Raw genomic sequence first — 23,618 nt, 5'->3', positions numbered from 1 at the left:
TCCTAGAGAGGGGAGGAGAGAGAGGAATTAGTCTCTCTGCTAGCTGATCCAGACATATGGCCTTCCAGTAGCCAACTCGCAGATGCCCACCCCGTTTTATCCAGTAAGCTGGCTTAGACCTACCTCCAGTAAGCAACCTGCTGACCCCGATGGCTCCCATATCTGGTCCTAGATACCTGGCGCCAAAGTCTGTTATCTTGCTTGCTAGTCTGGCTCACTCACTAGTGATCACACACACTGGCATTCCACCCTAGCCCCAGCTCCCCTCTGCACACGCTCCAGTCTTTTCATTCGCCAGTACGACATACACACTGGCCCCTTTGACCTGTGGCCTGACGCCAGTTGCTGGCGCTTAGACATCCAGACATTCACATGCACACAGGGTAGACAGTCCCCTCACGGTGGAAAAAAAAAAATCTAGAAATGGAGTTGAGCGAGACAGGACAGACTGCAGAGATAAAGGCTACCAATCAGCAATTTGTTCACACACGACCACCTTCTTCACCCTGCTGCTCCTCCCATGTTTTTTCCCTCCTGGTCCTCTTTGACGCCTTCTCCACCTTTGGTGCTTCCCTTCACGCATTCCCAGAATCCCCTAAAAAGGATTTCACGGTAGGTTTTACACATCCCTGAGCATTCTTTCCCCGTATGCCACCGTAAGCCCAATACCCCCATGGGCAGGGATCCCGCTCAGTCTGCAGGGATCCCGGGAGCCCCCCTGCCTCACTCGAGGGGAGCTGGGCCAAGACCAGGGCCCAGGGGCCCACCCCACTCCTCAAAAAGCTGTGGGAGCAGCCCAGCTGGGGTGGCATCTTGCCGGTGCAGTCATCGGAGTGCCCCATCGCCTCTGCCCCTTTGGGTTACCGCCACCAGCCCTTGCTCACGTAACCTAAAGGGTGACACAGGCAAAGCTCCTCACACAGAGCTGATCTCGAAGCGTTACTGCCTCCTGTCAGGAGTACCAGCGCTTGTGCGGTGGGTGCTCTGCCTGCCCGCGAGTGGATGGGAAGCACGAGGGGCCCTCTGCGAGACGGCCAGCTCGTCCCGAGCGCAGTGAACACAGGTCCGCCGCTGCCAGCTGCACCGGCAGCAGCTCCCTGACGAGCAGGCAGGCCCGCCACCGCGCAAGTCCTGCCGCGGGGGCCGGCGGCCGCGGTCTGGGCGGCGGCGGCGCCGCACTTCCCCCGCTTCCCCTTCCCCCCCCCGGCGGCGGCGCGCACCGGTATGCCTCAGCACGGTATGAATTTGGCGCCTTACCTTCTCATTGGCCGGCCTCCGTCGCCAATAGACTCGGGGCAAGCGCGGTGGTATCGCACAGGCGACCAGTCAGCAAAAAGCTTCTTCCGGCAGACGCACCAATAGCGAGGCGCAGCGGCCCCGTCCAATGAGCTGAGCCGTACTTCGCAGAAGGCTATAAAAAGGCTGGGTGCGGGCCCTCCCGCCCCACTTCGCCGCAGAGCTCCGGAGGGGGGAGGCCGCGGTGCCCAGAGTGTAGCGAGGCGCCATGTCTGGCCGTGGCAAGAGCGGCGGTAAGGCCCGAGCTAAGGCCAAGTCTCGCTCCTCCCGGGCTGGGCTGCAGTTCCCGGTCGGGCGCGTTCACCGGCTGCTGCGGCGCGGGCACTACGCGGAGCGGGTGGGGGCCGGCGCGCCCGTTTACCTGGCCGCCGTGCTGGAGTACCTGACGGCCGAGATCCTGGAGCTGGCGGGCAACGCGGCGCGCGACAACAAGAAGACGCGCATCATCCCCCGCCACCTGCAGCTGGCGGTGCGCAACGACGAGGAGCTCAACAAGCTGCTGGGCGGCGTCACCATCGCGCAGGGCGGCGTTCTGCCCAACATCCAGGCCGTGCTGCTGCCCAAGAAGACGGGCGGCGGCGGCGGCACGGGCCCCGCCAAGGCCGGCAAGAAGGGCAGCGGGCAGCAGTCGCAGGAGTACTAGGCCGGCCGGCCACCCCCGGCACCACACAAAGGCCCTTTTCAGGGCCACCCCCATTGCTCACCGGGAGAGCTGCGATCCGCGGGGGGGAGGGGGCGCGTCTCTGTCCCGCCGGCGGGGCTGGCGGCAGGCAGGCTGCCTGCCTGGTGGCTGGGCGGCGCTGCGAGGCCCCGGAGTGCCGGCTGTGAAGCGGCGGTGAGGAACCTGCCCGTGCGAGTCCCCTCAGAACTGCGAACAGAAGAGCCGCTCTGCCGTAAAGACTTGGACTTACACCGGGGTGCTTGTCATTCAGCTGTATTTATCGTCTGTTACATTCAGTGGACGTTGCATAGAGAATAAACAATGCTCCGTTTCCAAAACGGGACCCCAGCAAGGTGCCGTTTCAGTGTTTCTACAAGGCACTGTAACGCATGAGCCCCGCCGAGAGGCTGGCGACCCCGTAGTGAGTGCAAGAAGCCTCAGTAAAAGGAAGGGGCTAGCAGTTACAGAGAAAGGCACGATAGCCCAAATCGGGGCTTCCTCTTCAGCTCCTGGCTGACAGGTTAGCGTAGGTGAATGACTGTCTCAGACTACCCTCGTAGACAAGCGTACAAGGGAAACCAGACTGGCTGTCTGCTTACTTCCCAATTTATTACTGGCCAACTGACAAATTTGCATCTGGTAACTGCAAACTTAATTCCTTACCTTAACTGAGCCCTACAAACATGGCATCTGTGCTACTTGACTACGAGGAACCTGGTACTGGGAACCTAACAGCAGTCTTCCTCTTCAGCATTCTGATGAGTGAACAGGCCCAAATAATATTAATGACAACTGAAAGTACTTTGGTACTGTCAGCACAGTACAGCACTTCAGTACCATGCCAGTTGAGTCTCTGATCATAATCTGTCATAAGTGCCTTGTTCCTAAACGGAATAGGAGAACACTTACAGATCAGGGGGGGTTAATTATTATTTTTTTAACCTGTTGAAAAACCTTCACAGAGACACTTTGCAATTTAGAGAAATGCAGAGAGGGATGAAAACCCTGAACAGCGTAAACTACTCAAGTTAGTTAACTTAGTATTTCAAGTTTTTGTGCCCAAACATCAGTTAAGACCGGTCTGAGCATTTAAATAAATCTCTTCCTCCAAAGGAGGATGACAGCATAGCTGCAAAGACTTGCTAGAGTTCTAGCAGTCATGCAGAGTACACCACAGGTTTAGCGGGCATCGTTGAGCTGCCTTGCCACGCTAAGGATATGCTTAGCTCCCTTGCTCAGAAGTAAACTAGCTAGTTCAACACCAAGGTTCTCTGCAGCTTCCTGGGCCTGACCAGGGACATTCTTGGCTGTGATGCCAACATGCTGCACATCGTCGTTTGGTCCATCTTCATTCTGCAAATATAAACACCTCAACGTAAGGCAGCGGGAAGGAGCAGGCAGTGAATAGTGTAAGCCACATGTGAAGCGGGGTAAAATCTGTGGTCTGAGGAGCCTTGAGAACAGTGTGCTGTTACTGTTTCCAAGGAACCAGACCAAAAGTAATAGATTTCAAAACGTCTGGTTTTGTCATTCAGCTTCAGGTTTGGATTTTGAAGCCACTGTGGTTCACATACCTGTTGGGGATAATTAACACTGGTCTGCATAGTCTCCTTCAGGCTATCAGATCCATCCAAACTGTAGACTGCTCCTGTCAAATACAACTTGGGAAGACATACAGAAGGGATTAATACCACGTTTACAAATAAACAGAAAGCCAGCTACCCCCTTTTTAAAAAAAAAAAAAAAAAACGAAACAAACCAAAAAAACCAACCACACGACATATGAAGCTAAGTCTGGAAAGGAAGGCTTTTGTAGTGCAGTGGGATCAGCAAGAACAGCAGTACAATAAAACTAAGAAAAATAATCCCTGTTAAGGAAGATGCGACTCCCCAAGAAGAAAGCTGAACTCTTTTCTTGCCTCCCACCTCCTTAATTGCACTCTGTTGTGTAAAACCACTGCTTTTCTGGGGTCAGAAGCGAGACTCCGATCTCAGGGCAACGCTACCTTTAAAGAAGGGGGGGTGGAAATCTGGTCCTTATAATAAGGATTTTTCTAGAAGACTGAGCTTCAGTAGCCAGACCCACTCTCATACTCCTGCTTTGAACACAAACCCAGAAGGCTGGAGTCAGGAGCCAACCTGCCCTAATTGGCTATACAGGTACCTGCTGGAGTTACCTTCAGGGTAGGATCAGGGAACATGCACACACTGGAATAGGTTTTCAGAAACAATTCCAGATAAATACAAAGTACTCCTCACCTGGCCATCTTTCAGCATGGTGTTGACGGCGACAGGGACGCTACATCCACCCTCCTGAAACAGAAAGCAGCTGACACCGAGGCTCCTACCTGACACATTCAAAGCAGAGGCCTCTGAAAAGTTTAGGCTGCACGCAACCCCGCCTATCGCTCTTCAGGCCCTTCTCAATTCAGAAGTAATCTCTACTTCGCAGCTTTAGGAAAGTGTAACAGATTTCCCATGCTATGGCGTCATGTCAACTAGCAGAGCAGTATTTACTGCTGCAGGTGGAAGAGCAAGAACACCACACCTACCAAACGTTTCATAAAGGCTCTCTCAGCAATGCAGCATAACACGGTGTCTGCATCATGCAGGGCAGATACCATATTCAGTATCTCTTGGTCTTTGGCACGAACTTCCACTGCTAAGGCACCCTATAAGAAGAAAAAAAAGAAACACACAACATAATAATCGTAGTAATTCCTCAACTTCACGCATCTCTGTGTGCACTCAGCATTGGTCATGAAACACAAATCAGGGGCTTAGATGCATTTCATAAGGGAGCAATGTTTAGACATTTACAGAAATGAATTACAAAACAATCCACTGGTTGCAGAAACATCCTATAACAGCTACTGTAAAGAGAAGATCAGAACTTACTTCAGCCAAGTGTTCAAGATCATGCTGTCACCTCAAACTGTTCTAGAACCTCAGTTATGACTGCATATATAGAAACACGCACCCCAGTGCCCCTTCATGATAAGAAGCCTGGATAAATCCAAGCTTCCCAACATTTCTCAAGATAAAGATGAAGTGCTGAATGAGTAACAGCGACAAAATTCTTTCCTAAAAAACTGGAAATGTGATGGGGGGCTGGAGGGAGGGCAACCACACAGTACCTGACAAATGCATGATCAAAATCACTATTTCAGACTAAATTTGCAGATTGATCACTTGCAATCACTAATGTATTGCCAGCTCGGGTTTAGCAAGTTTGATACCCACTCTGCAACACTGTAAACTCAGCTGCATGGCCAGCATGGGCTGGAATGGTTTGCCTGCCTGGAAACGAGAGCACTAAGAATGTGCTCCAAGGCAGGTGTTTCAGCTCCACCCTACGGGCACCGTGCATAAGGGAGGAGGGAGCGTCACAGGGCAAAGATACTGTGGTGGCTCTGCACGATCATCTTGGTACAGCGCAACACTGACCCTCCCAGAGCCTGCCCCACATCTGCCGCATCACCCCACTGTAGTTGTGCCACACGCACACCTTTACCGTTTTTCCATTACTAGTGGCAACCAGCCCCCACAACACCAGGTAACAGCTGACTACCTTTCTTCCCACAAGCTGTACCTAAAACAGCGTAATGGCCAACAAACCAACACACAAGAAGTATTCGGCATAATTAACTACTCTGACAGACTGTACTGCTGCTGGCTTTCAATACGCAGTATGGCTTAAGATACAAAAGTTGTAACGCACCTGTCCAACAGCATACAGACAATCTTCAGGGCTTAGGAGCTGGAAGAAAGTAAAATCAGAGTTAACTCAAGTTGCACCATTCGGAATACAGGAAGCGAGAGCCCAATTTTATGCTCACCTCTAACCGCAGCTGATTTTGTGCCTGACCAAAGAACTATCACCTCCCCCTTCCCGTGCCTCAGTGTTTCCACCCCTGAAGTGAGATAATGCACTTTCCTTCACCTGGACTGTAACACTTCGTAAATTAGCTGATCAGAAAAATCTTAGTCATGCACATTGCTCCATTGCTAGACAGAAGTATTGTGAAATGCTGGGAGACGATCAGATTACAAACTGTTACTGCACCATGGAAAGCTGAACAGTATAGATTTCTGTGTGAAGAAAACAAAAACAAACAAACAACCAACAACAACAAAAAAGAAAGAAAACAAGAAATCCTCCCCAAAGCGCATCAAATCACAAGCTAACGTGGCAATGGATTGAGCAGACTGCATGCTTGTCTTTGACAGGACAACTGCAAGGTCTGAAAGGCAAGCAGTTGACAGTTTGGCAGAGAATAGTATTTGCTGCGCCTCACCTGGCCAATGCGATTCTCCCAGCCCATTCTCTTCAGCCCAGCAGCAGCCAGGACGATGGCACTGAAGTCTTCCTTCTCATCTAGCTTCTTTAAGCGGGTATTTAAATTCCCTCTCTGTAGAAGTGATTAAGCAAGCATAGAAACAGCAGGCAAACAGTCCTATAACCACTTAACATTCACTTGAGTGCGTTTACAGAATGTACAGAATCCAACAGCTTCCAAATGAGAATCAGTCAGAGTACCGTCCTGAAAGAAGTGTTAAATATGGACAATTGTTTCTTTAAATAGAATTTTGCTGAGCATTATGGATTAATTCAAGCACTGACTCTCAAAAGATATGCATGTAATTTAAGTACATTATTAACACTCGATACCAACTCCTTTTGCATAGCAAAGAACTACTTCACTAGGACTGAAGTAACGGTGCCTTTTACCACTAGCTGACTGGCCCACATCGGAACCAGTGGCCCAAATCACATCTGGGGTATTGGGAACCAATTGGCATTTGGGCACACCACCACAACAAACACACAGTAGGCACCCATCAAGCAGTTTTACAAACATTCCTTAACGTAAAATTCATCTGCATACCGAGTCTCAGCTAGGTTAAGGCTGGCCCCTTTTTTACAGCCTCGTGAGAAAGTAGAGGACAGAATGGGCTACGGTACGCTATACACCCCTCTCAGAATAAGTTAGTGGAGGGCAGCCTTTGAGGAAGCAGTTTGTTCTTGTAGGTCAGGTGGTACAAATCAGCCCTGAATCTAGATTTCGCATTAAGTTACATTTTTCTGTTTGCAGCTTTACCCAGCTCCCACATTTTGCCAGGAAAGGATACAATATCCCTGAATTCTAACTGAGGGAACTTCTTTTTGAGCTGGGCTGCTCTCCGAAGTGAGCTGGTTCCAATCACACTGTGGGGAAAATAATATCAATGAAATCCAGAATACTCCTACACTTACCTCTAGCCAGAAATATGTCAGAACTTGCAAGGAAACAAACGATGACTTTTTTTTTCTTTTTTTTAAATTGAAATGAAGATCCAAGAACCTAACAATGATTTGTATCTCCTTAGAAGAAAGAAAACCATTCTGTGAGGTTTACTATAAAGCCTGGCTGAAGCTAGGTGCAGGCAAGCCACTCCCAAGGAACCAATTTACAGGAGATGCTTCTGGAGGGCTGCCCCTAGCCACCGTCAAGGACTGATGAAACTGCATTTAAAGACCACAACACTTGTCACAGAAAAATAAAGACTCAGCTGCCCCAAACTGAACCAGACATAGCCAGATGAGTGAAGTTACTAAAATGAAGGGACTTCATCAATGATAGAAAGGCAGTGGGAGGAGGACCTTTGGAAACAGTTGGATGCATAACTGGAAACCACAGAAAACTGCCAGTCTGGGCAGTCAGTATTTCCTTTCTGGAGATGTATGCTATTCACTTTTCTCGGTACCCTGGAACCTAAACCAGATGCGATTTTCCTGCTATCCAGACGCACAGAAGCATGAGTCCACGTTTGTGTCACAGCTAGTTTGTTTCTTTTACTTTAACACAGGAAAAAAAATAATCTTTCTAATAGTTACCTTAATCTGAGTAATTTCACTCAGCCGTCTCAGACAAAAGACTCCAATAACCTCTATGAAAAGGCAGGTAATTCAAAATGAAGAAACTGCTCATGCTCTCAGCAGAACCGTAAGAAAGCAATGCCAAAAAAACAACGAAGAAATTGGAACCAGCTGGGTGAGAACAAGAGCATAGTTCAGGCCCAAGCAAGCTAAAATACTGCACCGGACACCCTGTCTCCATTGTATGCATTCCCCTGCAGTAAGCTTAATACAAAGGAGCAGGAATTCACTCTGGAGACTGCAATAAGAAAGGGTCTAACTTGAGAAAACATTGCAACTCAAGAGTGGCTTGAGAGATCCAACCTCACTGAGTGTGCAGCGCTCCCATGAGACAGCATTGCTCTTCTCAGCAAGTGGGTTCGGTGTAATGTCTATGGAAAGCTAATGGAACGCAGCGTAAAACCACTACAGGATAAAGCAAGGAGCTCATTGACTTCCTGCTGGGAAGTATCAACTGACTGCTCCCTTTCATTTTTACACCTGTCTTCCCCTTCCTCTCCCCACTCACCTCTTTTCAGGAAGGAGGCTCAGTGTTTTCCCACAGTTTTTGGGATGAAAGACAACGGCATCGAGTGGGTTTTCCCTTCTGCAAAACAACGCAAGTGCAGAACAGCTGATACATCATTTAACGGAAGGCTGTTACGTTTAACAGTTCTGCTATCGGTCCCCAGAGGAACTGCCTCTGGCTCCAAAACACCCCATCATCATTGTAAAAGCAACAATTGCCAGCAAACATGCTGGCTATGGAACACTGGGACAGCTCTAGTGCTTCCACCGCTTCAGAGATTAATCAGAGGGTGGTCAAACTTTGAACACCTACCTAAAAGGCCCTAAGCTGACTTTGCTTTCCTACCACTACCAACACTGTAAAATGCAAGTCCCCTGGAGAATCGAATCCACACTTACTTGCAGACAGCGCCAATGGTAAAGCCAGGAGGAAGAGAAGTTGGCAGGTCCTTCAAGGAGTGAACCACGAGGTCAACTCTAAAAATTAGAGGACAGTAGTCACTGAAGAGATGGTTGAGCTCACACGGTACCTACCAGAGGCCTGCAGGTCATCTACAGGAAAGTGTTGAATCCATCCTGGGAATTAATTTGGAGAAGAGGGAGGGATTTCAGGATTCTAGAGCCAGAATTACTATGCAATTCTAGTGTTACTCCAGAAAAGCCACTTCACCTTTCTCTGTCTCTCTTTTCCCACCTGTAAAGTAAGACAATGCCTTCCTCCCAGCAGCGATGCAAGACACATTACAACAATCAGGTTGAAGGAAGGGAAGATGCTGGAGATGTTCACACGGAGAGACTCATCGTATCAATATGCAACCAGTACGTTGTCTGGTATTACGCTTCAAACTGAAAATAATAGCTAGCCAAAGTAAAAGCTATCTGCTTCTTTACAAGGCAAACGAACATCATCGTAAACGCTCAAGTCTCCAGTATTTTTTCACCAACTTTACTAGAAGATGCAGTATCACGTGCCTATGTGTCAGAGATGCAGAAGAATATCTTTGGTTTTAAACCTACTTTAACCAAGGCACAAGCACCACTGAAACCCTCCTCAGGATATTGAAAAAGAAAAAAAGATGGAAAAAAGCCCCACTAATCTCTCTCTGCCTCAGCCAGAGCCTGAACCGAGTTTTTCTGTAGAAAGAAGTTACCCAGAAAGCAGCACAACTTGCCCATGCCCAGTTCTCCTGCATAATTAGCAGGCAATATGTTAATACACGCTAATGTGATAACGCTAAATATGTTACGCAATATGTTAAGGCCACCAAGCAAAGTATTTTTCAAAGAATGTACTTGTAAACAGGAATTTGATTAGATTACATCCTCTCTGATGCACATGTAAGACACAAATCACAGGAGAAAAAAACCTAACTGGGGCAGACCAAGCGACACAACTACTCCACTTCAAAATACGTGGCCTAAACCCAGGGCAGAGAGGGGAAAGAAAAAAAGAAAAAGACAGTGACTTATCAAAGGACTTCTTTCTTAGCCAGAGAGGTACCAGAACAGAATGAAACTAGATCACGTATGCAGTAAGCCAAAGATGTCCAAAGAGCACCACTAATGCCACAGGAGGGAGAGAGAAAACAACAAGCTCTTACTCATTTCTTTCAAGTGCGTTTTCCAGCTCTTTGGTGAAGAGGCTCTTCTCCCCGATCTACACAGGAATGGAGGAACATGAATCACAAAAGAAACATCTGTAAATGTACCGTCAAATACAATTACTTATTGCATAGAGCAAGAAGAGATCCTTTACCTTGGAAAGCGCTGTATCCAAGATCTTGTCTCCGGTTGTCGACATGGCAACTGCTCAGAGGGAGAGCACAGGTAAAATGTGAGGCTCCATCAAAGCACCTAGGCCTAGCCTGGAAATATCTACGTAACACCTAACGAGCAGTACAGCGTCACACACTACTGCATGAACACAGACTCAAGGTAAATATAAGAGCAGCTCGCTTCTAGAAATACACTGCGCTCAAGACAAGTGAAATTGAGACTTTCTTCACTGTCCTCAAAAAGAGAACAAGGGGAAAGAGGGCAGGTTTTGGGAAGAGCTGGCCCAACGGAAACTGCCAGAGTCTTTCTCTGCAGTGCCAGTAAACAGGTACTCAGCAGTTCTCTTCAGTGCAAGGCTGGGATCCCATTACTCCTGTTGAACGCCTCAAGCCCCAGGCAGGAAAATGTCCCTAAGGCACAGTGGGGTGCAGCCAGAGCGATACCAGGTTCTCAAACGGAGCAACATAACACCATCTGCATGACATACTCAGAGCTTCAATTATCAGGAGCTTATGAAATCCATCTTTCTCCCCTAGAAAAAACCAGCAGCAGTTGCTCAGCCACACAACCTAACTGAATTCAGATGGTGCTCTTAGATAAGCGGGTCGAATCCTCCTCCTTGTGACAGCACCCTACACACACCTCTTACACACAAAGATAAGCGGCTGGCTCCTGCTGCCGTCTACCCCAGGGCAGCATCCAAAAAAGCTTACCAATCTCAAAGCAGAGGTCAGGGTATAGCTCACGGAGCATCTCGACTACGCTGTCGGTCTGAATCCGGGCCAGCTGCAACAAAGCAGAAAACAAAGCCCTAAACAAAGAGCACATCGTCCATACAGTACCTAGAGAGGACTTTGCCATTCTTCAACGGTCAGGCATGCGTGACCACTACATTCTCTAAATCAAAAGAATTAGAAATAAGTAGCCCCAAGTAAAATCTCTCATAGGTACAAACTCCTTCAACCATGTGAACTCCCATCATGACCACAGCATTTCACTGAAGAACTTATTTTATCAACTAAGCGGCAGAATAACATCTCCCCATGTCCAGCGCCACTGTGATCCAAGCACTGACAAGCCAAAACAAAGACTTTATCGAGTTAGAAGAGCGACTAGAGCAGAAGCCTACATGTCAGGATCCACATGCCCTACTTCCAGCTGTGTTACTAAGGTCATTAGCTGTCCCCCAGTCAGAAATTCCATTTCTCTATACCAGCTCGGCGCCCTTATTCATAGACAGCATCTACCTACCTACCTTTGAGCTGCTTGGTTTCACCTCTGCAGAACACGACTGCTGAAAGATGCCCGCTCATCAGCAAGCAGGCAGAAAGGTAAGCAAAAACCATCCTCCTGTTGCTCAGTGATGAAAGGACAAATCGTACCACACACTTAGTACCCTCTGCTTTTTCTAAGAGTGTGAATTTTACCAATTATGCAAGTTCTGGGAGAAGTGAATAGGATTTCACGGTGCCGCTGGAAAAATCTATAGTTACTGGGAAATATGAGTTATTTATACTCTGTAAGATCAGAGCTCTATTTAGAAGCTCTATGGACAAAAAAAAGTAACAGCTTAGGTCTGCATGCACAACAAGCAACAGATCTTAAAGCAGTAAAGGGTGGGAAGAATGTTCCCTTGCATAAGAATGGCCCATGCTAAAGATGAGTTGGGTTAGAAGGTTAAGTTAGACTTCCTGAAAGGAAGCCCATCCACTGCTTTTGCCCTTAGTTCAACTTTGAGGAAGAATTGATACTCTTCAAATATCAAATCCTTTTGGCTCTCCATCATCTTTCTTTTTGAGAATGTGTCAGATAATGGCAGTGAAATAGTTATAAGCTCTTGCAAGCCAGACCCCAGTCCAGCTTCAGGGCATGGTTTAGTGGGCATGGTTGATGGTTGGACTTGATGATCTTGAAGGTCTTTTCCAACCTAAATGATTCTATGATTCTATGGAGATTCACCCACTGCCTGGAGCTTCTCGCGTGAGCATAAGCCGAAGCAAGCAAAATCAAACCAGAATTACACTAGCAGAGGATCATTCCACACATGCAAGCAGCAGCAGACTCAAGCAACCACAGGTGAGTTTCAGCTTTTCTCCCACTGATGAGCTGTGTAGCCTGGGGCAATTAACTTTCTTCTCAGGACTGTACTTTCCCTACATGTAAAACGAGTAAAAGTAGCCGCTTCCCTTTGTAAAGGGCCACAAGAGCCTCAGGTTAGAAAAAGAGGTAGCAAGCATGCACAGCTATGCCCCTTGCCCCAATGTCTACGCCAAACACCTCCTTGAAAGTACAGAATTCTTCCTAGAACGTGCTACCAGAACGGAGGAGATTATCTCTGAAGAAACAAAGGCCTGCAGGACGTTTATCTCCCTCGGCGAGTCCGCTCCTCCCTGCTGCACGCAGCTGGCGAGAGATACCCACCGCCTCTCTAGAGGCGTCCCCTTCCCCGTCCTTCGCGCGGCCCGAAGCCACGAGTGGTTGGGGGTTTCGTCGGGCTGTGGCTTTCCCGCCTCCCTGGAAGAGCTGCACGAGCCGTGCGAGTCAAAAAGTCCCCAAAGAAAGTCCTTCCACCGCTGACCCTCGGAGTCCCGAGAACGGCAGCGGAACGCGGGCCCTCTCCCTCCCGCGGGCTCTCCCACCGGGCAGCTCGGCGCCGGAGCGCCAGCAGCGGCGGCAGCAGCAGCAGCAGCAGTGCCCGACCCCCTCGCCTCCGACTCCCCACTCGAACGCGCCTCCCGGGCCGCGGAACTGCCGGGACCCGGAGGGACGAACGCCTTCGCTCCCGCCCGGCGCCGCCGCCTCGGGCTCCCCCCGCACCTCCGCGGGCGCCGAGGACGGGAGCGCCGCCGCTGCCTACCTGGCTCCGGCGGGTGCCCACGCGGACCGCTCTGCCGCCCACGCCGTTCTCGCCCTGCGGCAACAACCGGGTCAGCGGCCGCCCCGTTCGCCGCCCCTGTCCCCACTGCCCCCCCCCCCGCCTCGCGCGCGCCCAGCCCCCGCGAGACCCCGACTCACAGCGGCCGCGCCCGGCTCAGCCATGACACCGCGTCGCCCGACACCGCGTCGCTCCGCGGCGCGGTCCGGACCGGCCGCGCCCCCGGACGTCACGTCCGGCTGCCCACGTGACCCTCCGGCGCCGGTAACGGCCGCTGTGCTGCAGAAGGCCGCCCGCTCCCGGAGGCCCCGCCCTTCCCCGCGCGCCCGGTACTCTCAGCGCACTGCCCGGCTGCTAGTCCGGTTTATTGGGGGGAGCGGAGGGACAGACGAGGGTGAAGAAGCCCGAGCGCACACGGGGATGCCCGTACAACCCGAGAGGGTGCGCGTTGACGCAGGCCGGCGTCAGGTACTGCGCTTGGCGTGGATGAGCAGCTCCCGCTGCAGGCCCGCCTCGATCGTCGTAGCCGCCTTTCCCGAGGGCAGGTCCGTGATGAGGGTGAGCTTATTGAAGACGCCTCGGCCAAAGTAGTCGGCGACAACGGAGAAGCCGTCGTTAGAACACTTGAGCTGCCGGAGACAAAGCAGCAGCATCAGGAAGAGCCTCCCGAGCCCCCGGCCCCCTTCCTTTCAGCCCCTGCCCCGCAGCCTCGTTCTTCGAGACACAGCAGCCTAAAGCCTCTCCTTGGCTATTCTGCTAGTTCGAGGCGAGTGCTGCCCCAGCAGCTTCCCCTGCGAAGGTGTTCTGCCGCTGGCCCTTCCACCTCTTGTTCCAATCCTACATTTTGAGCCACGCGCTCAAAAGGTAACGAACAATTATCTTAAGCAGGAAAGCGACTGCCTCAGCTACTCGAGCTTCCACCTACATTAACGTGTTCCAGCTGATGCCCCGCTCTCAACTTTGCTACTTCATTCTTGGGGAGCACGATGCAGACGCGACACTTTTGGCGTACCCCGCCTGCACCATCCTGTCCCCGTTCCGATTCACACTACTCTTTTTTTTTTTTTTTTTTTTTCCCTTTCTCCTCAATTTGTTCTATGCAACTTGTGGACCAGCTGTCACATGGACCGGTACGTCTCGATCCATTTCAGGGTCTGGTGAGAATAGTTTCTCTTTCAGCTTTGGAGAGCATCAAGGACTCGTTATGCCCTATACCTAATGCAGTCAACCCAAGGGCTTAATGCCTCATTATTCACAGTCAGCGTAACCTCCTTTACAAAATACTTTCACCCTTACCCTTCTCTACCAGCCTCTGGGGATCTGTAAATGAATCTAAACCCTACTTATTTAAACTTGGTACGACGGGCCACGTTACCCTACCTGATGCTGAAACTGGTCGTGCAGATCTCTCTTCTGCTCCTGGGCTCGGATCATGTCCATCACTTTGCGATTTTCTGGCATGCAAGTAGGACATTCTGAATCGCTCTCGGAGTAGCTTTCAAAGCAATGCTGGTGGAAGGAATGGCCGCACAGGAAGTGGACTGAAGGCAGCTCCAGGGCACTGGTGCAAATGCTACACTTGGTCTTCTGAAAGATCTTGGGACTGAGAGAGTGAGAGGAGGCAGAAGGGCGAGAAAGACAAAGTATGTTTTTCCTTAATAAAAGAGAACAACGGTTCTATCCCCTATAAGACAAGACGGCACGCAGTCCCGCACCTTGCTTTTAGCTCTTCGATCTCCTGGCGGATCCTTGTAGTTTCTTCTCGGTATTTTTGAATTCTCTGCTCATCCTGCTCTATCTGGCGGCTCTGCTTCTGCAGCTTGTTGACAAGATAATCCTTAATCACAGACAGTGTGGCTGTGGAGTTATGAGCCAGCGTCTGCACAACTGAGAGCAACCGAGATGTTAGTTTAAACACAAGCAAAAAAACTGCAGCTACACTAGTCAGTCCTACCTGGACAGACCGGTTTCCTGTAAAAGGCCACTTACAGACAAAGGCAGTCAGCATTCTTACTGAATCAGAGAGCTCATTTAAAAACTCGATTTCAGTTTGACCTCTTCCAGAAATGGGTGACTGGGAGCATATTTGGATAGCTCAGACCAAAAAGGGCAAAGCAAGGATCTAGCGGATTGGATTCCATTTCAACTTCTCCACCAAGGCATAGCAGGAGTTTCAGCAAGCCCTTCACCTCCCCACACTGACAGAACAGAAGCCATGTACAGACATCTCTACGACTGATACCGCACATCTTTCTTCCTAATCAGGGACCTGTGACCGGCATTGCTTTTCCCTATAGAGCACGTTATTACTTCCAATGGTGGGCTCAAACTTCGTTGATGCTTCTCTCAAACTTCTAATCTACAGAGAGCGCTATAAACTAGTTTGGTGGTTGGGTTTTTTTGGGGGTGCCCCATGTTGTTATTACCAAGCAGCGGAGGCATAAGGTTCTTGCTCTCGATGTGTTTCAGCACCGCAGCAATATACTCTTTGCAGTCCTCCTCCTTCCGTGCAAAGTAGCCGAGAGCCTGTTCCCAGAGACAAGCCTCTTGGTCTCCATACAACTCGCACACCTCGATCACCTTCTTGTACTGCTCGTTCTGCATGTGGTAGTGCATGATCTGTTGGAAACTACGGGAGAAAGAGACCCATCAGCTGCAACAATCCATCTTTCCTTTTGAGTTGTTACAGGGACCTCTGTTTTTCACCCAGCCGTGCAATCCCGAGACATTCACACAGAAGCCAAGGCAGATCTGTCATTCACTCTCTACATAACTGCCCTGCTCTATCAACAAGGTATTTTCAGCTGAGCAACAATCTACAGTTCCCATCTTGAGACACTAAAGAGGTCGTTACCATTGTAAGGCAGGGACATTTATGGCTCAGAAATCCCTGCAGTGGGGGCAGGGGGGACAGGACCCTACAGACAAGAGCAACACTCACAGTTTGCCCTGCTCATATAGGTAGAGGACACCATCCTTGAAATTGTGCATCTGACATAAGACCAAGGCCTTATCAAAGACTGTTTTGAACCTTCCACTCTTCAGGAGGGTGAGGGCTTCATTGTGCAGCTTCTCCTTGATCTACAGAGAAGGGCAAGAGGTCAGGGAGAGCAACACACGCGTAGAGAACATTTTGCACTAAGACCTGACCACAATTTGCAGCTCTTTCAAAGAGGAGGACAGTTTTGCTGTTTGCCCTCTATCCCTTTTAAGCAAACAGGACGTGATTTCTTCCGCCCAAACAGCCAGCATCCTCAGAGATCTAGGCAAGCAAATAGAGCTACTCTTGTGGGAGAAGCATCTGCCCACAGAGGTTGTATTGTCTAGAATCTGTTCTTAAATGAGATTCATACAAAACAAGCTCAGCCTCACTGAAAGGCATATTCTCCCAGCTAGCAGGCCGCTTTCCCATTTATGTGCCATTTGTCCAGCACAGCATATGTGTTGCCTCATGTTACCAAGGCCCATCTGGACAGGTTAAGGGCTGGCAAGAATGCAAATCAGATTCAAAGACACCAAATGTCCCTCTCAAAACACAAAGCTGGAGGAGCTCAAACCTGCTCATCTTGTTCATGTGCCCAGTTCTGGAGCCGAAGTTCCAGTAAAGTGTCATAGACACCCTGCGGAGAGTCAGCCTGCACCTCAGTCATGTGCTCCAGAAAAGCCTTCAGTTCTCGGGAGTTGTTCGCAAAGACCGGAATGAACTCCTCTGAATTAGCCTGTAACACAGCCAGAAAAAGTTAAGCACCCAGATCGGTCTCGGCCAGACTGGCGCTTCTTCCTTGCCGCACCAAGTGGTCATTCCCAGAGTCTATGACACGACGGATACAGCACGGCACAGGATGCCAATCACGGCAGGAATCAGTTCTGAGCAATAGCTTTAAGCACTCTCTTGTCTCTGGGACTACCAGTACACCAGGACGGGACTTCTCATTATACCTAAAACATCAGGCCTGCACCGCAAGGCACGCAGGAGCACTCGCTTGCTGCAAAGTTGAGTTGTCTCATGTTATCAGTGCCCACCTGGTAAGGTTACGGGTTGGCAGGAATGCAAATGGGATTCAAAGACACCACTCAAGAGCAACAACTCTCAGTCAACGCAAACCGTACCTTTTTTCCTTCCAGCATCCCAGGGCCTTCATTGTCTCCTGACGGCCGGTAATCAGTGCAAAGGATCTTCAGCAATTCTGTGGTTTCGTTAGGGACATGGTGCATCAGGATTTTACCGTACCGCTTCATGTTACTCTCTGCCTGATCAAAAGGCAGTTTTCCAATGTAGCACAAAGCCTCTTGGTAGTTCTGTGGAGGCAGTCAGCAAAATAATCACATGACAATGGCCTCCGCTCTCCGCTTCGAGGTTAGGACAGAAAGCACTGAAGACATGCTGCGAGTACACCACAAACACCGTTTGCTCTGAATTATCACCTGGTTCACTATTCCTGCTTGTTTTCTTCCTCAGAGAGGAAGACCGGCTGTGGCCCAGGGGAAAGAGAGTACGATTTAGATCAATCTCTCACTAATGACCCTCCTTCCTTTTAAAGGGCACTGGAAAAAGCCACATCTGAAACAGAACAAGACCCTCTGATTTCCACCCCTAGTCTACCGCAGAAGCCAAAAGTGGAAAGCCAACACACAAGCAGCAGCAGCAGGTGTTGTTACTGCTGCCTCAGCAGTCCTGTCAGCACGCTAGCTGCAGGGAAGAGGTCAGTGAAATGGTATTCTCGCTGAAGAGGAGGCTAGAGAAGTGGTATTCTCCCCAGTAAGAACATGGGAGCAACAATGTCTCCTCACCTTGATGTCCTCTAGCTGGATTTTGAGGTACCATTCATGATGCGCGTGCTTCTCTGCCAGGTATACAGCATGGGAGTAGTAACCTGCTTGACGAAGCACCTTGATCGCCGTTTCCACATCAAAGCGGACCTCGCTCTCACTCGTCTACAAGAACAAAAGCAGAAAGATGGTCCCTCAGCAACATTCCCACAGTCCACAAGCAGCAATCATTTATGTAAGAGGAGGAAAGCCGGAGCAGGGACAACTTAGTACCTCTCACACACGGGAAAGATCACACGTGCAGAAAGGAAGTGGTCTAACCGCCTCTCATTAGCTTGCCAGTCACACTGGCAAAAGCCAGCACACTCCAGACTCAGACAGCAAGCCAGGCAAACTGAGAACATAACCAAGAGCTTGGAAATAAAGGAGCAAAGACAGGGGTACGGAGGGACAAATCCATGCTCTCTCTCTCAAATGCCCCACAGGAGCCAATTTACAGTGTCACCGCTACCCCTTCTTAATTATGATGGTGACATAACTACTTTGCATGATTTCACCTTCCCCCAATACCTTAATGAACTCCTCCAGTTTGGAGCTGTCTTTGAGTTTGGTATAGCAATTCAGCAGAAGTGTAGTATGGTCTGCATTGGCCAGGGACTGCAGGTGGAGCGTCTGCAGATAAGCAGTGAGGTTGTGGATACGCTGAGCGTCCAGGAATTTCCGAATAACGTAAGACGGTTCCAACTTCCCTATAGTTCTGGGAGGGGAAGAGTCACGTTACAAGAGACCATATACTCAGGAAGTCAAAATAAATGGGAGAAATTAACAGAGCACAGAGAAGCCTTAACTTCAGCAGGCACTAACCCACGTGGGACCACTCAGCTACGCATCAGAAGTAACAGCTAGGTATGGTATAAGACCACCCATTCATCTGCACGCACAGTGAAACAAACAACCCTCTACGAAGGCTGCCATCGGGACGACACTTGACAGCACACAAGGAGTTAATCCTCCTTTAAAGGAGGCAGTGAGAAGATGGACTACGCTCTGACCACAGCTAACTGGGAAGCCCAAAAAAAGGGGAACAAAAGCTACGTTTTCCTTCATTTCAGTCGCATAACTCAAAGTCAGCTTTAAACACTCGTGCCCACAAGGAGCAGTTTAGCCACAGTTATCCTGACACTTAATGCAAGTTGACAATAAAATACATGCCAACTCTCGCGAGATGTCCGGACTCCAAAGTTTCAGTTCTACAGGAACGTAACACTTTGTGGCATTTTAAAAACACCGAACATGAAGCCCCAAAACAGGCTGCTCCAAGTTTTAAAAAACCCAAGACATTTTAAAACTGACATTAAGCTGTTTGAGCATTTTCCAAGAAGACTGCCATACACGGTCAAATCACACCACCCATCTCACCTAGAGCGATCCCTTGTTTATAATGATGTCATCAGGCCCCACTCCATCCCAATGTGCCTTCATTATTCATGTTAAAATATGATCAAAGAGGGGAACTTAAGGTGTACAGAGCGATTTTCAAGCAACTTTTTCAGACACTTTTAATCTCACTGACATGTGTCTCTCTACTGGCAGAGTTTTCAGCTCAAGCCGTGCTTTTTTTGTTTCGGTTTGGTTTTATTCCTGGGCTGAAACAGAAACCAAGGCCTCCGTAGCTCCTATCTGGACTACACCGTCATGGCTCCGTAAGACCCCCGCTTACCGGATATACTGCTGGATGGCTCCATCGTGGTTCCCCTTGTTATACAGATGATCACCATACTGCCGGAAAATCTCTGACAAACCATCGCTGTCCAAGTGGTGGCTCTTGGCCAGGTTAATGGCCATTTCAAATAAGTTCTTTCTGAATAGCATCTGTTAAATACACGGCAAGAGCAGTATGAGGGAAATAGCACCCCACAAAACAAGTTCAAACCCGCCTGGAAGACAACTCGTTTCTTCTTTTGGGTGCCGTACACACGCACATGCTCGGGCTTTTAAATACCAAATGCCTTATAACACTGGTTATGCTGAAAAGCTGTCGGGTCACTTGTTACGTAACTCACTTACCTGAATGGTTCAACTCTTCAATCTGCAGAGCCAGTACAATCTTGCAGACATAAGGCAGAGACTAATAACAAAACAGATTTACATGCCTCGAGTTTGGTTTGCGTGTCCTTCTCCTGCAGTACGTGAATCTTCCCATCTCTGGTCAGTACATACAGAGAACCCCACTCTGCTAAGACATCCACTATATCATCAAAGATCGAGCTGTATGCAATGAACTTGTTGCACAAGTCATAGATATTCAGGACTTGTTTGTCCGAATTCTGTGCCTCATTCCCAGCAAACTCTGACCTGGAAAGCAGAAGAAAGTTTTGGAAAACAAGGAGACCGTAACTTGAATTCTTCATACCTATGCAAACTAGGGATGTCCAGAGAGCAAGACAAATGCGGGTCCATTTGGGCAATTAAACTAAGCGGACCTAGAGGCAAAACACCAGGTATTTATACACAAATTCCATCTATGCCTTAGACTGAGAAATTCATAGGACTGGGAAAAAATCCCACTCATTCAGCATGCTTAACTGCACTACTCTCACAACACAAGTTAATCGATCTATGGGTCCAGATGAATCTTAACAACCTCTGAGAAAGCTGCAGTCGGCCCCAAGAGCAAAGCTTCACAGGGAAGAAGGAAAGAGGGGGAAAGCAGGAAGCTGCAAGAGCAAAAAGAACTCGTCTGTTCCAAGGAGCCCTACTTTGGAGAAGTCTTTCGGTCCTTGGAGACAATGATGAGGTACCCCCGATACCAGTGAACAATCAGCTTTTGTCCCTCAAAGGCAAAGCAGGGGCCACGTTCGTCTGGCTGATAAAGGTACACACAGTCATTTCCCGCCACAATGAACTGGAGATCCTGGGAGGGGTCGCTGAGAGATGAACAGCGCAATCCACAACCATGAGTATCCAGCTCCAGGTGAGGATAGTCTTTCACTGAAAGCATATAAGACTAGAGAGGAAACGCAAGGTTTTGGGGATCGCTCTGAACTAGACTCTGACGCCAATGCAATTTGCAAGTTAGAGTCTCGTTTTTTCCAATTAACTTCCCACCTGGATGTTCTCCGTGGTCACCACAAATAGGTGTGTAGTTTTGCCAGACTGTCGGAAAGCCAGGCCAGTAACCGGGTAACTGCCTTCATGTAGGATCTGGGTCTTACTATGCCGGTCTCGAGTGATGTCTCCTTTTGTAAGTACAACACTCCCATCTGCAAAACCTGGTGAAGGGGACACACTAAACTGTTACTTATACGGTACACCTGAAATGTTATCCAGCGTAAGTTAGGGCAGCTCCAGTCAGTGACAACACCTTGCTCACCAGCAAGGTATTACGTAAAAGGATTGCCGCAGGTTCTCGTGTCAAGAAGTAGGTGCCAAACAACCCCTGATTACTCCTGTTATGGTTCAGAGCTGTCACGCGACTGCACACAGGGCGTTGCAGTTCAGCAAGGTTCAACTTGCTTTCCACACGCAAACTTCACTCGCAGGGTTTTTTTTGTTTGAGTCTGTCTGTACTTTGTTTTACAAATAGCTTTCTCATCCACCAATTGTAACTATCATTTTAATTCACTTGCTTGTTTGAAACATACTACACACCGTTACAAAGACTAGGGGAAGATTTCCTAAGAGCGAGTAAAACGTGCTGTTTTCACAGCTTGCCGGCAGCCCCAGTCCTGCAAGTTGTGCCAGGGTGGAAAGCCACAAGACGCATACAGAAAGCTTTTGGATTTCAATGCAGGGGCCAACTCACTAAAAGCGCTTGTAACCTCACAGCATTACTGCTCTCACTCTGTCAGAAGTTAAGCAAGAAATATTAAAAAGGAATGGTTAAATCCAAAAGGGGAAATTGGCTTTTTTCTTTTAAAAAAAGTTTCTATACAGTGCTTGAAAAAAATCTCTCTGTAACATTAGGTATCAGAAAACCTATGTTTTTTCCCCGTACTACAACAAAAGCTAAACTTTGTACAAAGTTCGATAAATGCGTAATCTTACTGACTGGCGGGGAAAGATGACACCAACTAAAAATATATGCTTCCCTTTTAAGTATCAAAGTTATTACTGTAATATACACAGACTCAGGCTAAATTTATGTATTTATCTTCTCAAGCTCTCCGACAGCACAAAATAGACTATCTCCCTGTGAGAATAACATGAAAACTGCGTGAGAAGAAAAACTGTCAGGAGGTTCTGTGCCGGTTTTTGTGCTATCTATTCATTTTCCTTACATCTGAGTCAGGACCATAACATTTTTCTTAAGCTATTACAGTTTAGTTTTACTTACCAATAGCCATGAAATTTAGATTCTCGTGGACAGTTAGGCAGGATACGACTGTGGGCTTGTTACCCGGTATCGCTGGAAAAATTCGTGTGCAAAGAGGATTGCCACCATCTCGTTTCTCCAGGTTCCAGACTTTAACCTACAAATGACGACGATCTGGCATAAGCGAAACGTGAGGTGTTAGGCGGCCAAGACCCAGCATCAAATGTAACAGTGCCCAGACTGAGCAAGCTACTGAAGGTAACAAAGGCCAAACAAGGTAATCGCAGTAGTCTTAAGAAAGACCCCCCAATACAAATGCATTTTCCTCTCTTGTTCGTTTGACTTACCAAGGGGTTAATACCCTCTTCGTCCTCACCAACAGAAACCAAGATACTGTGCTGCTTCAGCTGGTACAGATGCGTTACCCTTAGCTTGTAAGCTTGGAAGCTACTGAGTTGAAGGGAGCGAGGCAAAAACCAAATCTGACCTTCCATATGTAGATCACGGTTAAGGCACACAAAGGGGGGGGGGAACCCAAACCCACACCTCCAATCGCACCAGAATCAAAAACCTTAACGCTTGCTTCTTGCTGACCTCTGGTAAGGCTACAGTAAACCCACGTCTGCAGAGCAACCCAAGAGCACCAAAACACCCAGCGGCCGGGGTTTTTTTAACAGGCAAAGGACAGCCGAGTGCAGGAAGCCGCCGCACTCCCACGGCTAGAGAGGGCCCAAGCCCACGCGGGAGCCGTGCCCGCGCTAGACAGCGCCAGGGACTCGCCTGCGGCGCAGACCCGACCCGACCCGACCGGCCGCGGCTCCCGGCCCCACCGAGCCCCACGCAGGCCAAAGCTCCCGGCGCGCCGCCTCCCGCCGCCGTGCAGGATATCCCCGAAGACGAGGCTTCCCCGGCCCGAGTCGCAGACCGCGATGCCCGGCGGCAGCGCGAAAGGCTTCCCACCGGCCCCATCCGGCCCCGGCGGCTCCTTCACCGTCTCTCTGTCAAAGAAGACGAAGCGGCGCCACTGCAGGTACGCCGCCATGTTGGGGACGGGCCCAGCCCTCTCCCCCCGCCCTCGCTTCTCACGTGATCGCTTCCCCCGCCCCTTCGGGTCCCGGCAGCGAGCCTCGGTGGCGGGGGGGGGGGGGGGGGGCGCGTCTGCTGGTGCTGTCCCGCTTTCGGTACCGCGCCGGGTTCACACCTGCGTGGGTGCGTACGCACACGCAGGCCGCCGCCACCGAGGGGGCAGCGGGTGCTTCAAGAGGGGAATGACGGGCAAGCGCCTAGCACGGCACGGCCTTGTTGTGGTTGCCAGTCCCGCGCCTGCGCCCCCATTTGATTTTTCTGTCGCTGCAAAAGCCGTTGCTCACGCGTGGCTTTGGCCGGCAGCTCTTCACTACCTGCGGGAAACCGCGCCGCGAACGGGTTTCCGGGCAGGACCGGTGCTGCCCAGGGCGGGCGAGTTTGGCCCTGGGAGGTGGTGGGGGACAAGGGCTCG

The 23,618-nt window shown here is 49.6% G+C and overlaps 3 protein-coding genes across 5 annotated transcripts; 1 reads left to right on the top strand and 2 right to left on the bottom strand.

Annotated features, from left to right (window-relative positions):
• The first annotated feature begins 1,429 nt into the window (after positions 1-1,429).
• LOC128140305 (histone H2A) lies at positions 1,430-2,058 on the top strand. Its single transcript, XM_052783843.1, has one exon. It carries the CDS (start codon positions 1,505-1,507, stop codon positions 1,937-1,939), a length of 435 nt encoding a protein of 144 aa, XP_052639803.1. The 5' UTR covers positions 1,430-1,504; the 3' UTR covers positions 1,940-2,058.
• A 919-nt stretch (positions 2,059-2,977) lies between these two features.
• On the bottom strand, positions 2,978-13,217 carry HMBS (hydroxymethylbilane synthase). Of its 3 annotated transcripts, XM_052783834.1 has the most exons (14): positions 13,176-13,217; positions 13,018-13,071; positions 10,874-10,946; positions 10,141-10,190; positions 9,986-10,041; positions 8,784-8,861; positions 8,386-8,463; positions 7,091-7,166; positions 6,256-6,369; positions 5,679-5,717; positions 4,510-4,629; positions 4,217-4,270; positions 3,532-3,618; positions 2,978-3,310 (listed from the first exon to the last, which is right to left on the bottom strand). In XM_052783834.1, the coding sequence occupies exons 1-14, from the start codon at positions 13,197-13,199 to the stop codon at positions 3,137-3,139; spliced, it is 1,077 nt and encodes a 358-aa protein (XP_052639794.1). In that variant the 5' UTR covers positions 13,200-13,217; the 3' UTR covers positions 2,978-3,136. The 3 variants fall into 3 exon arrangements, with proteins under 3 accessions (XP_052639794.1, XP_052639795.1, XP_052639796.1); XM_052783835.1 differs by lacking the exons at positions 13,018-13,071; positions 13,176-13,217 and adding an exon at positions 11,416-12,790; XM_052783836.1 differs by lacking the exons at positions 13,018-13,071; positions 13,176-13,217 and having other exon boundaries at positions 10,141-10,692; positions 10,874-12,789.
• Positions 13,218-13,382: 165 nt separating this feature from the next.
• On the bottom strand, positions 13,383-23,200 carry VPS11 (VPS11 core subunit of CORVET and HOPS complexes). Its single transcript, XM_052783832.1, has 16 exons — positions 23,009-23,200; positions 22,468-22,616; positions 22,142-22,277; positions 20,914-21,077; positions 20,565-20,812; positions 19,959-20,160; positions 19,526-19,677; positions 18,376-18,562; positions 17,827-17,970; positions 17,146-17,334; positions 16,593-16,754; positions 15,977-16,116; positions 15,462-15,664; positions 14,751-14,922; positions 14,416-14,638; positions 13,383-13,664 (listed from the first exon to the last, which is right to left on the bottom strand). The coding sequence occupies exons 1-16, from the start codon at positions 23,160-23,162 to the stop codon at positions 13,500-13,502; spliced, it is 2,790 nt and encodes a 929-aa protein (XP_052639792.1). The 5' UTR covers positions 23,163-23,200; the 3' UTR covers positions 13,383-13,499.
• Positions 23,201-23,618: the final 418 nt, after the last annotated feature.

Source organism: Harpia harpyja, chromosome 4 (assembly GCF_026419915.1).
Source record: "Harpia harpyja isolate bHarHar1 chromosome 4, bHarHar1 primary haplotype, whole genome shotgun sequence".
Taxonomy (NCBI): Eukaryota; Metazoa; Chordata; class Aves; order Accipitriformes; family Accipitridae; genus Harpia; species Harpia harpyja.
Note: the sequence above shows the minus strand (reverse complement) of the source record. Positions and strands in the feature narration are given on the sequence as shown.